This window comes from Venustampulla echinocandica (genome assembly GCF_003357145.1).
Source record: "Venustampulla echinocandica strain BP 5553 chromosome Unknown scaffold_2, whole genome shotgun sequence".
In the NCBI taxonomy this organism is placed as follows: Eukaryota; Fungi; Ascomycota; class Leotiomycetes; order Helotiales; family Pleuroascaceae; genus Venustampulla; species Venustampulla echinocandica.
Window position 1 is genome coordinate 3060202 of NW_022474207.1, and position 14293 is coordinate 3074494.

Consider the following 14293-nt stretch of genomic DNA (forward strand, 5'->3'; position numbering starts at 1 on the left):
GACTTATGAGAGGGAAGCTTACAGTATAACCACAAATACCAATGTTATCGACCCACTTTTGAGGAAATCGGAAATTCCTCCATGAAATGTAGATGCCATCCGTGCCAGCACAGCATACGTTGCAACTCCTGCAGCAATGGTAGGACCTCGGGGAAGAATCTGGCCAAGATCAAGATTGGTCCCCTGGCGACGCAGAAAACTCGTAATGAATACTGTGCTCCACACAATGCGGAAGGCCATGTTCATAACATTAGCCCATACGAGTCCCTCGGCCCCGAGCTCCAGAACACGTAAGAATATGAATGCCGACCCACCAAAACCAACTGAGAATGCCAACATCCAGACGGATTGGCGGTTGACTTCCGATTCAGTCGCAACGGAGGAGACGAAAGCTTCAGTCACACCGTTGATAGCAAGGAGTGGGATGTAATAACAGTACGTCGCCAAGACATCACCAGCACCAGACATCGCCCATTTGGAACCAGCAACGACCTTGAGCAAGAGTGGAGCGACGGTAGGCCCAACAGCAAGTACGCACACAGATAGAAGGACGTATGCCCGTAGGAGCGAAAGTAGGCTACTACGAGCCTTCATGACAAGTTCCTTGGGAGGTTTCCCGTCAACTGTGGCAAGAAGCTTTCCGAAGTAATTGCGGCTGCTCTCTTCGACGGGTTGGAGGACCAGCCTTGCGAGGAGGCCGCCATAATTGTTCGCAAGGGCATAAGTACCCTGAGCCACGGGGGAAGCAAAAGTTGCGATGAGGATTGTATCTCCCTGGGTTAAAACATGCTTTACAAGCAACTGGACAAAAAGGCTAGTGCCAAGGATCACCAAAGGCCGTGAAAAGTATGACAAGACATAGGCCGAGATATCACTTTTACTAATGTTAGCTATCTTCTTAGCTACAAGAGTATCAACAAACATACCTCGAATATATCGGCGTCAATGTCAAATGGAAGCCACCAGCTGATGCCATACTCCGTACGCTACAGTAATATACAATGGCTAATGAGACCGCATATGTTGCTTGTCCCATGGCGAATGGCAAGACTCCCAAATCATGGCCCGTCCGAGAAGCCCATACGGCAGAAGCACAAGTTGCAAGACATCTCAACAACGTAGCAGTTGCCTCTGCTGCAGCACGGATTTTGTACATCGATCTATGCTGGGCAACAACAAAACATGGCTCGGCTAAGAGCTCCCAGACGGCTGCAAAGCCATATAGTTTCAATGCTTCTTGAAAGTATGGGATGTTCAAAATCTCCGGTGTTCCAGCAATTGTACGCAGATATAGCCAGGCTAGAATAACGGCAAAGATAGCACCGAGATATATCGAAACATAGGCAAGATTCACGATGGCTTGCGTCTTGCCAGCTGCTGTCCTCCCATCCACGTGACCGTCTGGTATTTGGTCATCCTTCTCCTTTTCTGGAGTTGAAGATTTCCGTGGTTCAGGTTCGTCTGTCTGCCTCTGGATAGCAACACGCAGGCTTTCTCTTGCAAAGAATAATACCGAGATCGAATATACCTCGAGTTGTGTTGAGATGCCGAAAAGCTCAGGGGGAAAGAGAAAGCGAAGTAGGAGCTGGCCCACCACAAATGTCAAGGCGCGAGAACCAATTTGCAGGGCGATCAGTAACGTGGCCCCTTCTGCAGATTTTGATAACAGAGATGTTTCGGACTTGGGTTTGAGTTCTGCTACTGGTGCCTTTTGCGACGCAGATGGAATTGGTGAAGATGAACTCATTGATGCTATCAGAACCGTGACATTAGTAAAGTGTCAAGTGTGGTTCTGGAGCATCTGAACAACACCTTGGGAATGTAAATTGCTCCATTCCGGGGTTTATCCGAATTATCACGTGAGAGCAGCCTTCTGCACGTAGTCGATCTTGTACTTCTAGGTTAGCACCCAGTACTGTCACTTAGCTTAGTCCCTTTTCAATTAATTAGTTTGGTCACGCTAGGTTTTCCCTTTCCTTCATACGAATCTATCGTTATCTCTTTTCAAGTTCCGAATACACAGTCCTCATCGCACGCTTATTTAACGGCTTCAATTTTTGACTTACTCTATATAGTTTTCTAGACCCTCCCAGGTCAAGGACGGCTAAGGATTTACATAACAACTGATAAGCCAAATGTACTCGGCTAAGTTGCTGTTGCCATCTGAAGGATTGGGTGAGCCACACTGAGACTGACATGTTGTGGCTTTGGTTCTCGCCTTAGCCAAGAAGAAAGGGGTTATGTTACAGTAGCCAGCTATCAGTCATTCGCGCCGTGTCACGTGTGCGTCCAGTGATGTGGTCGGCTCAAGAACCGACCGAGATCGGGCATCCTCGACAAGATTACGCCCTGAGCAAGACATTTGTTTATGACTTTTATACACTTAGTTCAAATTGTGTGTCTCACAAGACCTTTCCACTGTTTAACTTCCTTGATATGCTATGACCATGCGCCTTCTACAATCCAAAGGTCACGACTCCTTCAGCCTCACCGACTTTACCGGCTTTGATATTCCCAGCTATGCTATACTCTCGCATACCTGGGGAGTCGATGGTGAAGAAGTCACCTTCGAAGACTTAAGACACGATACAGGCAGAAGCAAAGCTGGGTACGAAAAGATCAAGTTCTGTGCAAAACAGGCTGCGAGCGATGGATTGCAATATTTCTGGGTGGATACTTGTTGTATCGACAAATCTAGCCTTGTTGAGCTCCAGCACGCGATCAACTCTATGTTCAAATGGTACCAGGATGCAGCCAGGTGCTACGTGTACTTGCCCGATGTACACACTATTGAGGATGACTACGAAGCTTTTCGGACAAGTCGATGGTTTACTCGAGGCTGGACGCTCCAAGAACTTATTGCTCCCACATCAGTCGAGTTCTTCTCTAAACAGTGCTACCGACTTGGTGACAAGAAGTCACTAAATCAACAAATCCACGAGATAACCAGGATCCCTATTTCAGTTCTTCGAGGAAGCCCTCTGTCTCAGTTTACAATTGATGAACGAATGTCGTGGGTCGAGCATCGTGAGACCAAATATGAAGAAGATAAGGTATACTCTCTTCAAGGCATTTTTGACGTCTATATACCGCTCATCTATGGCGAAGGACGGGAGAGGGCGTTGGTCCGGCTTCAGAGGGAGATCCAGGGCTATTCGAAAGGTCAACTGCTCGCCGCCTCACTAGCATTTCTTCAACCGTGCTAACATGCTTGACCAGCATTGAGCCGGGCAGAAGATCTACCCACTCCTTCGTCTACCGTCCCTTTCCGACGCGATCCGAATTTTGTTGACCGTGGAACGATCCTGGACGATATCAAGCAGAAGTGTGAAGTTTCAAATTCGAGGACAGCGCTTCTTGGACTAGGTGGCATTGGGTGAGTAGAGGCCGCCGTGGCTGCTATACCATTCTAACTTCTGGTAGAAAGTCGCAGCTTGCTATCGAATACGCCTACAGAGTCAGGGACCAGGCACCCGAGACATGGATCTTCTGGGTGCACGCGAGTAATGCTGGTCGGTTTGAACAAAGCTATCGGAACATTGCAGATAAAGTGAAGATCCCGGGTCGAGATGATCCGAAGGCGAATATCGTGAAACTTGTCTACGACTGGCTTCAGAACGAAAATAAGCAGAAATGGTTCCTCATCCTAGACAACTTTGACGACGCCACTTTTCTTGTTCAGGCTCAGGGCACTAGCGTTGCAGCACAAAGTAGCAGCCGCATTGCTACAAGCTCGCAACCCCTCTCAAACTACCTTCCCCAGGCGGAGAATGGGTCGATACTCATCACTACACGAAAAAGAGACGCAGCCCTAACCTTGCTAGAAGAAAGCGACATCCTCACCGTTGGTCCGATGGACACAAAAGACGCTGAATTACTGTTCACAAAATCGATACAGGTAAGAGAGAATAGTAAAGACGTTGCTCATCTTGTAGCATTGCTTGAGCTTATACCGCTCGCTATCGTCCAAGCGGCAGCATACATCAATCAGATGGCGCCACGATATTCAGCACGGCAATATATCGAAAAGTTTCAAAAAAGTGATAAAGACAAGACGAGTCTACTTAACTATGAAGGCGGACATCTCCGTAGGGACTGGGAGGCCAATAACTCTATACTGATAACTTGGCAACTGTCATTCGAACATGTGCGTCAGACACGGCCATCCGCAGCCAATCTGCTCTCACTTATGAGCTTCTTTGACCGACAAGGAATTCCCGAGTTTCTGGTTCATAGCCTAGACACAGTAGAAGAAAAGGACAAAAGCCACGTAATTTTCGACAGAAATAATGGAGATGACCAGGATACCTCGTATTTAGGATCAGACTTTGAGAGTGAAGATCAGTTTGAGAGTGAAGATCAGTTTGAGAGTGATATCCTGACGTTACGAAACTATTCTTTCATCTCTACCAGCGTGGATAGTGCCACATTCGAAATGCATGGACTAGTACAGTTAGCGACCCGAAGATGGCTTCAGAAGTACGGCCAGTATGAGAGTTGGAAGCAAAAGTATATAAAGAAACTCTCTGAGGAATTTCCATTTGGAGAGCAAGAAAATTGGTCAAAATGCTTGTCTCTCTTCCCACACGCAAAAGGGGCGATAACACAGAAGCCAAAAAGAAACGATTCGATCGAAGAATGGGCTATGTTACTATACAATGCGGCATGGTATGCCTGGAGGAGAGGTAATATCGCTGATGCAGAGACGTTCTCCGTGAAATCAATGACGGCCAGAACTAAGTTGTTTGGTGTGGGCAATGCAAAAACGCTAAGGAGCATAGGCATGGTAGGCCTAGTGTACAACCTTGGGGGACGCTGGAAGGAGGCCGAGGACTTGGGGGTGCAAGTGATGGAGAATAGTTTAAGCGTGTTGGGCCAGGAGCATCCAGACACGCTGGCTAGCATGGCCAACCTGGCTTCGACATACTGGAACCAAGGACGTTGGAAGGAAGCCGAGGACTTGGAGGTGCAGGTGATGGAAACGAGTTTGAGTGTGTTAGGCCAGGAGCATCCAGACACGCTGACTAGCATGGCCAGTCTGGCTGCGACATACCGGAATCAAGGACGTTGGAAGGAGGCCGAGGACTTGGAGGTCCAGGTAATGGAGACGAGTTTGAGAGTGTTGGGCCAGGAGCATCCCTCTACGCTATACAGCATGGCTAACCTAGCTTCGACATACCGGCTTCAAGGACGTTGGAAGGAGGCCGAAGACTTGTTTATTCCAGTATTAGAGACGAGAGCGAGAGTGCTAGGCCCCGAGCATCTAGATACACTGACCAGCATAGCTAACCTAGCTTCGACATACTGGAATCAAGGACGTTGGAAGGAGGCCGAAGACTTGGAGGTGCAGGTGATGGAGACGAGAAAGGGAGTGCTAGGCCAGGGACATCCCTCCACGCTGAATAGCATGTCCAACCTAGCTTCGACATACTGGAATCAAGGACGTTGGAAGGAGGCCGAAGACTTGCTTGTACAAGTATTAGAGACGAGAGCGAGTGTGTTGGGCCAGGAGCATCCCTCCACGCTGACCAGTATGAATAACCTCGCCTTCGTATGGCAAAGCCAAGGTAAAAACAAAGAAGCATTAGCACTAATGGAGGGATGTGTTACATATCAGACGAGCTGCCTCGGCCTAAATCATCCCCATACGCAATCTTCAATTATGGCTCTTCATCAGTGGCGTGAAGAAAGCGCCGGGCAACAGTAACCGAGTACATGTCTAGATCGCAAATTTATTATGCAGATTTTAAGCCCACTTTGACTTGAAACATTCACCGAACTGCTGCATTATTGTACTCTTTGAGATCAACATCGATGTGTTGATTAACTCTGTCAAGTCGAATCGGAGAAGTGTCAATTCTCTTAGTTTCCCAGAATATCCGTGGAATGACAGGATCTCAAGATTTTGTTCGTTTGACGAAAAGCTGGTGAGTTTTTTCTCGATACCCAATGGCCCAACAAACACAAGTAGCCATAGCATAGCTCTACGGAGTACCTAGTCCCTTTCTTCCTCATTTCCCATCTCTCGACCATCCCCGCTCTTCGCTTTCCTCGGCCTTCCACTCCGTTTCCTTTCCACTACTTTCCTTCCCACTCCTTTTCCTTCCCACTCACAGCAAACTTTGCTCCAACCTCCGACATCCTCTCGTTTCAAGCTCCGTGAGCGACCAAATTGCATCTCAAAGCACCGGGTACACTGTCGTCCACGTGTCCTAGTTTCGAACCGTGTTTAGCTTCAGGATAATTAGTCGATTCTGCCGCTAGCAAACTAACCGTGTGCTTGGGGGGAAAGCAAGGCTCAGAATCAGTTAATGATGCTCTGGAACAAGCTTCATACGAGGAGCTAACCTCATCGATTCACATCGACTCTGTGACAGTTCCGAAGATCGAAATGAGGTCCTAAAGACTACGAGCTCAAGGCACTACCAATGAAGACAACTTCTACAGCCGCGAATCTAATGAATTTGATTAGCAACAGGACACCTCATGCTTCAAAGAACTCGTGCTCTTACGTTGCTGTTGCTGCAAATATTTCAATTCTACGAGCGGTGCTAAAGATTGCGAGGAATGCGGCGAAGACTGCCGTAAACCCAATTGTGATGCATATCCTTTTAACTGTATTCTTGACCGCGTAAAGGACCAAAATCGTGACTACCGGAAGGACCGATGACATTACTGTCGCTATAATCGTAGATGCCGTGTTTAGTATAGAGTCGTCGTAAGACAGCAACTGGCTTTCTTCGTCGACTACCCTTCCGCCACATCCACAACATCGCCGAAAGATTCCAACAATCAGCTTGGTGATCCAAACAGTGAAGATATCGTTTTCGCCGTCATTAGCTCTGAGGGTTACAAAGTCTTTCTCCAAGTTTCCATCCCATAATCGAGCCTCGCGGCCCATCTGGAAGCAACTACCGCCTTTAGAGTCTTGAAGCCAATCACGAAGCACTGCAAGCTGTGACTTTCTCGGGCTCTCGATGCTACTAAGTTGCTGCACTACTATGGTCAGTATTGACTAGTATGTTCAGGTTGTCCGGCGTGTACGCATACTCTGAAGCAGTAGACGATCAACGAAGGTTAGCATTTCGGTAGCAAGATGCTGCATCATGAGGACATACTGTATTCGTCCAATTTAATGCCGAGTTCGGTGAGCATCTGCCACTGGTGTCCACTCGCTGATTTACCAGACTTGCGCAGCTCTAAGAAGTAGCGAGAGTACTGAACTTCGAGCGGGTCATTCGAACTATCATCAGATTGACATTGAAATTGGAAATGGCCTTGGAGGTCGAATATTTCTGCCTGGAGGCTGAGAAGTCTGAGCATGTTGAGTTCTTGAAATCTTCGGAAAATCGCAATGTTCGCATCTTGGCTCATCACAGAGGCAAGTCGGTGGTAGCCGCTAGGTTTGTAAGGCATAGTCTTCAAAACAGATGGGTTTGCGACGGCCGCCATCTTGAAGACTCTAATCAGAGGGTTGGAGTGCGTAGTGAGAGCTGAGAAGTTGTTCTTCAACTGGTATACTTCGAGTTCCCGCTGACTAGATCAAGGCACACTCCTCCACAGTCCAGGTGCTGCGCCTCCATCACAGCGAACCGCTCCTGCGCCCTGGCGCCTAACACACCAATAGAAACAAATTCAATAAAACACCCAAGCTTCGCAATTACTGTCACGCAGATAGTTTCGTTGCTTTTTGGACTCCTGTCCCCCGCATTCCAGGGCATTGCCCCCAAGATGCAGTCGGCGTCGAAGATAAGTATGCTCTCATCGAACCGCCTGCCTCAAAACATAGCACTATTTCCCCCTAATTTTGGAGCATAATTTTTGTCTTTTCGATCCCTCCGTGTCTCACGATGGACCCATTCACTCTTGTTGTCATCATTGGATCGATTGTGACGAGTACAGCCAGTTTCACGTCGTCAGTCTCTAAAGTCGCAGATGGGTTGACAAGAAGCGACCCCTCATTAAAGAATACTATACAAGAACTGAACGTTTTGATGCTCGTCCTTGGCGAATGCGAGAACATCTTCACATCAGGAACAGAGGTATCCAAAGCAGCAGAGGGGGCCTTGTCCATCTGCTTGGAGCGCTACAACCATCTCATGGAAATGCTCCAACGTTATAGAATTGAATCTAAAGGCTCATTCGCAACGTCCATGAGAAAACTTCGAGTTTACTTGAAAGAAAGTGAACGCAAACTTGCGTTCGATGCATTCCGAGACTCGGTGATATTATTGCGAGACCTAGCATCAGAGTACGTTCCTCCAGTCTCGCTAGATGTTCTGGCTCAAAAGTATGACTATTAAGAATGATATTGATTGTTCTTAGAGTTCGAATGAACAAGCAGCTCGTTAAAATGAGGTAAGCACTTGTGAATGGCATTGGTCATGACCCTAGCTTACACGGAACAGTGTAGGAATGGCAGAGCTTATGGCAGACTTCTCTGAACCAGATTCCGACCAAGCTGCTATCGGCTCATCGAGCAGTCAAAGCCAGGGAGGCCAATTACCACCGCAGATACCGGTCAGGAGTTACACCGGGAGCTCATTACCTCCTGGCAAACGAAAAGACGCCATGCAAGCATTTGCAAAACTCATCGAGGCGAATTTCACTCGCGACGCCACCATCATTATTGACAAGCAGTCTGGCGAGGGACCTTCAAGATTTCGATACATTCCTGTCCGAGCCAAAATGGACACTGGGTGTGACGACAATCTTATCTCGCATGAATTGCTGACTGACAACGGTGTTGTCGAGACAATGCTAGTGCCCAACGACGAGAACAAGGAGTTCATGAGTGTTCAAGGGTTCAGATTTAGTCCTGAATATCAAATAGAACTTACTTGGTATCAGGACCGAGAGATGAAGGCTAGACAATCAGTCTTCCATGTTGTAAAAGATGCGCCTTTTGATATTCTTCTTGGTTCAAAACGTATGGCTATGGAGTTGCAAAGTCCTGCCCTGATCCTGGCCAACAGACACAAGAAAAAAGGTGAGTGGTTGACGTAGCTATGTATGCGGAGCTACGAACTGATGCCCGTGCAGCTGAAATTGCGGCTCAAAAGGCCAATTACGATAAGCAGAAAAGAGAAGCTGCCGATCTCGAATTAAAGCTACTGCAGCAGGGGAAAAATGAAAGAGACGCACTTGCTGCACAACAAGCTGCCGCTGTTGCTGGAGCGCAGGCGCATGGGACAACTCCAACCGGACCCAACGCTCAAGGAGTGGCACAACAAGCTGCGGCTGCCATCGTAGGACAGACTGGCCGGACAAATCCAGCAGGGACAATCCCAGCAGGAACCAGCGGGCAAGGATCAGCACAGCAAGCTGCAACTGTTGCTGGACCACAAACCGGCGGGACAAATCTAACAGGAACCGGCACTCAAGGAACGTCGCAAACAGCGGCGACAGTGGCTGGTCCCCAGCCTCCCGCGCCAAACTCAACAGGTACCAACACTCAAGTTACTGCGCAACAAGTAGCGGTTGGCTCTAGAACAACTTTCAGAGGGTCCAACACTCAAGGAAATGGAGGTGCTACAAATAATGCAGGCTCGGCTACACCCTAGAAGCGGCTACACCAGCAAAAGATTTTAGCAATGGCTATCATTGGATGATAATCCGCACTGAGATTACGGCATCTGAAACGACACCATGAGGATGCTAATAGACGGAAGCAATGGACATTCCGACGAGGAATGACGGCGACGAATTTCACCCGGGAATTGGCAAATATGGCCATGTACGTCACCAGGAACACGCAACTGGATGAAAATAGAAGTCCTTTGCTCAGAGTAGGTTAGTTCTAAAGAGCTGGATACTACCAAAAGAGAGGCCGCCATACGACACGAGGGGAACGCATCGTCGTTGAAACTGTTCTTCAAACACTATAAGAGCATATCGGCTCATACATCAATCTCATGTACAATACACACCCACACATATAATCACTACGTCCCTCAAAATATCCTTTAAGTGGTCAGGTACAATTCAAGATTGTTGTTCGTGTACCTAGTCTCATCGAAAGCGTGGTCAGGCACGGATGGCTCAAGGTTGGACACCACTTTGAATGCCTCCTTCGCTTTTCGACGTGAACCCCTTTTTCCATCCCGAACTGTATAGATAAAAGGTTTGAATCATCTAAAGCCCCCTTTGTCAACGTTTCTACCTTGCTATCTTTTCCCAAGTACGAGCCGCTTTATAATATTAATCTAGCCTTGAACTACCTTCTTGTGGTATCAATTTCTCAAAAATCTCCTCAAGCTCTTCAAACCTACCTTTACAAGATTGAAGGACGGACTTTGTAGCGTTAGATGTCTCATTATGTACCATGACCACCTTCTACACGGGCTTTCGCATTCCTAAGGACAATTTATTCAAGAGGGTGGTTATGCCACTTCACAAAATGCAGTGGGAAGTCCTTGTTAATCTTTAGCGGCATCGTAGACTACTTTAGTGGCATCGACGATTGCGATTGTTCCTTGAAATCAAGCCGATACCAGTCCAGCTGCTTCTGTGCCTAACATCCTGGATCAGATCTGGAGTGGTTATCAACACGTCTAAGGGCTTGGATTTGATTAGGTTGAAACACCGACAACTAACTAAAAAGAGGGATGCTGACGGTGTGTACAAGCGATCCGGCCTCTTTTTGTTCGTGAGAAGATGTCGCGAACGACCAAGACTACTGTTTCGCCAATGTAGGCGGGGTTCGCTAACAAGGTGATAAGCAGTAAACTTGCTAGAATAAAAGCTAGACAAGAGCTCACTAAGGATCCTGACTATAAAAACGTTTATAGATTTCCAAGCCGTTTGTGAGAAGACCCAGCTGTTGAGCTAGCTGCTCACGCTGAATGTGACTCTCCTCTGATTCACCATCAATGTTAGCGACAGCGTCGCCGGCTATCGACGTAACAGTCACCGGAGAATATATCCCTTCAAGTTAGAGTAGAGAGATAAAGTTAACTTTAACGATTTCGATAGCGATAACGATATAATAGTCTTTCTAGAAATATTATTTCTAAAATTTAATAGTCTTTCTAGAAATATTATTTCTAAAATTTAGTAGTCTTTCTTGAAATATTATTTCTAAAATCTAATAGTATTTATAGAGTTATTATATTCTTACTCTTTTAACCCCCAAGTTCGTTTACTATAAGCGAGAGCAGGGGTTATTATATCGACTTCACTCGATATCTCACATCAGCTACACTCAGCTGTAGAGCTGAGATAACAACTCCCAACCCGTGGTTCCAGCCGTTTATTATAGCTTTAGCTCTCACAGGCAATATACGAGGGATAGCAGCATCACTGTCGGGGAAACTGAGGGCCCCGCCGCAAATATTTCCCATACTCCATCTCCGCGTCGTCTTGTTCCTCGTGAGAATCGCTCTCCGGCTTGGATGACGAGCTGAGACTCGTCGAGGGGGCCGGGTTGGGATCCATGCCGTTCCTCACAAGCGTCAAAAGTGTCGCAGCTCGAATTGTTCCCAGACGTCGCAGAAAAGTATTAGAGAATCACAATGGTGCAGCGGGTCAGAAAGTCCCGGCTGATTTTCTCCCGCCCCTGAGGCCGGTGGATCTTCCACGTATACTTCCTGAGCATCGTTCCGCGCTTGTGGATCATGGATGGACAAAGGTCACATTTCATGAACCTTTAGACGAGTTGCATCGGAGCTCTCAAGCCTTGTTCCGAGCCAGCAAGGAATTCTTCGATCTTCCTTCGGCCCAGAAGGAAGCATACAAAACCCAAGCAGGGAGTGAGGAAGGTTGGAGCCATGTAGAGGGCGAGAAGGAATTCATCTCGCTTCGAAGGCTTGGGAATACTCCGCCAGAGCTCAAGGAAGCTGCGCAAGCCTACTGGGCCGAGGCGGGAAATTATTTGGATGAATTATTAGGGCGAGTGGCCGAGAGTCTGGGGCTACCTGCTGCAGCATTGGACGCCTATTCAAAACCTTGTGCGGAATTAGGCCTGGATAAAACAGCGACGATGCTACGCCTCTTCAGGTATGATTGTTCTGGAGAGAATCAAACAAAAACTGTCGCTGAAGGTATGCCACCACTTTATGGCACAATGGATCCCATCGCCTGTGCATCTTGGTCTCTTCTGCGCCCTGCTAATCATCTATATCTAGCACATAGAGACCTAGGACTACTATCCCTCGTCATTGGTGACATACCAGGTCTGGAGGTGTGGAACGGCCACGAGAAGTTTTGGTTCCCCATTGAAAGAACCTTTGACTCACCAGCCGGGTGTGTCATGGCCGGCCGTCAACTAGAGAAGCTTACGAACATGAGGTATCCTGGCGGCGGTCATCGAGTTCGCTCCTACGGTGACGCCGAAGCTCGAGTCCCTGGGGCTTCCACCAATTCCCAGGGTTACCGGTACTCCATAGTCTTTGTTCTGCGAGCGCATTCGCCAGTACCAGTCAATACTGATGAACTCACCACCAGTATCACTGGCCAGTTCCAAGCCCCTTTAAAAGGCGTCACCGCACATGAACTATATAAAGAGATTCATGCATCTGTATTTAATATTAATATCGGGGTAGAAGAGCGGAACCGGCAAAAGCAGAAACTAGCAGAGATGAAGACCCAGGCAGTATCACCTACGCTTAATTGATGGCAGGTTAACTCGCCTTATTATACGACATCAGCATAGCAATAAGAACTACCCCGCGGACGCCCTAGTGGCAAGTCATGGATGATACTCTAGTCAATCTGTGCACAATATATCATTTTGTTCTATCAGCTCTTATACCTCGCTATCAATTAAAACGGGGGTAATTGGGGACGATGGAAGCATTATAGTTTAAGAGATGTTGGTCTCTGAAGGATTTTCAGACAGATTAAGCAGTTACCTGATACGCATTCCTTTTGCCACCCCCCTCTCGAAGGTTGAATAACTTATTCCAGTCATGATATAATATGAGTTCAGCGTTCCCTTGGTTCAAGAATGTCTCATAAAAGTGCTCTATTCAAATAAAAGACCACATCTCATTAGCTCCGCCGTCCTGGAGAATTTCAAAAGTTTCTAACTCAACAACTCCCAATGGCCATCATTTATCTCACTTTTGGAACGACAACTATATACTCCTCGCTGCTACCTTCCTCGAAAGTTTCGAGGAATTCCACACCCTTCTTGTTGGGACCGCTCTTTTATCCCTTGGTCCGAATATCGGAGACCTCGTCGGAAAGTTCCACCTCAATCGTCACTGTTTCATCTCCCTCTCCGACTTCGAACATGGCTTCTTTGTTGTACGGAGTCGGTCTAGCACTGACACCTTTAAGCGTTATTTTCATTAACTGGTAGGCGAAAACAATCGGACCCGTCTTCCTGTACTCAGTCGCCTCGCTGTTGCTTGAACTCTGGGCCCCCGGACGTTGGGGCCCCAGCCGATGTGCCGTCGAAGCCAAACTTAGCACTAGCTGAGTGCCCTTTTGTATAGCACGTTGATATCGAGGCACCTTTCATAGACTTTACTCCGATGATCATGTAAAGCGAGTGCTTGAGGCTAGCCATATCCAAGAAATCCGCAACTCCCCTCGTTCTGATTGTTGAGCGAACAAAGTCAATGGACGGACTAAACCATTCGGTCTGCGCCTCTTCAACGGCATATGTAATCAGCATGTCCTTCGACAATTTGAGTTTGACCTCCGCCGTCAGGCCGATAGTGTGGAGGGACTCGGCCCACAACCCGAGTTTGGTCGAGCGCTCTCTGGATAACTCCATACTAAAGCCATAAGGATCTTTATTGAGGAATATCTCAGTGTCTATGGGAGGAGGGTTGCCGCTGTGTGCTGGAGAGGCTGGAGGTGTGACGGGAGAAGGGTTTAGGGGATATCGGGGTTCCATGGGGTCAGCGACTAGGTAGCCCAGCCTAATCGCCGAAGGAGGAATTTCCCATGTTGGCGCGAGAAACCATGTTTTCTTACGAAATGGGTCGGCCATCAAGATGTTTAGGATAGGGAGATAATACACCTATGCTGTAGGCGGAGCTAAATGGTATCGTTGCTATATGAGATTTCTGGAAAGGGAAGACGGGGAAGGAAAGCTTGATAAAAGAGGCTGAGAAACACGGATGAGATATATACGTGCGAAACATGACAGCTCCAGCGCCACCTTTCTTCTTTGCAGTGCATTTGTATTTGGAATATGGGACTGAAGCAGCGGCGAGGCGCCAACGTTTGTGCCGCATGGATGCCTATAGGACCATGACTTGTCAGATGCTGTACCACGCATCCACGATATTATGCCCAATCACCTGCCTTTTAAGTTTTGAGGCTAAGACCTCGTTGGCCT

At 47.7% G+C, this 14293-nt stretch overlaps 6 protein-coding genes across 6 annotated transcripts; 3 read left to right on the forward strand and 3 right to left on the reverse strand.

Moving 5' to 3' along the window:
* Positions 1–18: 18 nt before the first annotated feature.
* On the reverse strand, positions 19–1747 carry BP5553_05388 (Rft-containing protein; the record flags this gene model as incomplete). Its single annotated transcript, XM_032014011.1, has 2 exons — positions 19–874; positions 927–1747. 2 exons carry the CDS (start codon positions 1745–1747, stop codon positions 19–21), a joined length of 1677 nt encoding a protein of 558 aa, XP_031870611.1.
* Positions 1748–2447: 700 nt separating this feature from the next.
* BP5553_05389 (uncharacterized protein) lies at positions 2448–5707 on the forward strand (the record flags this gene model as incomplete). The annotated part of the gene is made up of 3 exons (XM_032014012.1): positions 2448–3162; positions 3220–3376; positions 3424–5707. 3 exons carry the CDS (start codon positions 2448–2450, stop codon positions 5705–5707), a joined length of 3156 nt encoding a protein of 1051 aa, XP_031870612.1.
* Positions 5708–6406: 699 nt separating this feature from the next.
* Positions 6407–7452, reverse strand: BP5553_05390 (uncharacterized protein; the record flags this gene model as incomplete). Its single annotated transcript, XM_032014013.1, has 3 exons — positions 6407–6455; positions 6513–6996; positions 7119–7452. The coding sequence occupies 3 exons, from the start codon at positions 7450–7452 to the stop codon at positions 6407–6409; spliced, it is 867 nt and encodes a 288-aa protein (XP_031870613.1).
* Positions 7453–7850: 398 nt separating this feature from the next.
* Positions 7851–9563, forward strand: BP5553_05391 (uncharacterized protein; the record flags this gene model as incomplete). Its single annotated transcript, XM_032014014.1, has 4 exons — positions 7851–8251; positions 8326–8358; positions 8409–8989; positions 9043–9563. 4 exons carry the CDS (start codon positions 7851–7853, stop codon positions 9561–9563), a joined length of 1536 nt encoding a protein of 511 aa, XP_031870614.1.
* Positions 9564–11434: 1871 nt separating this feature from the next.
* On the forward strand, positions 11435–12613 carry BP5553_05392 (uncharacterized protein; the record flags this gene model as incomplete). The annotated part of the gene is made up of 1 exon (XM_032014015.1): positions 11435–12613. One exon carries the CDS (start codon positions 11435–11437, stop codon positions 12611–12613), a length of 1179 nt encoding a protein of 392 aa, XP_031870615.1.
* Positions 12614–13333: 720 nt separating this feature from the next.
* BP5553_05393 (uncharacterized protein) lies at positions 13334–13942 on the reverse strand (the record flags this gene model as incomplete). The annotated part of the gene is made up of 1 exon (XM_032014016.1): positions 13334–13942. One exon carries the CDS (start codon positions 13940–13942, stop codon positions 13334–13336), a length of 609 nt encoding a protein of 202 aa, XP_031870616.1.
* Positions 13943–14293: the final 351 nt, after the last annotated feature.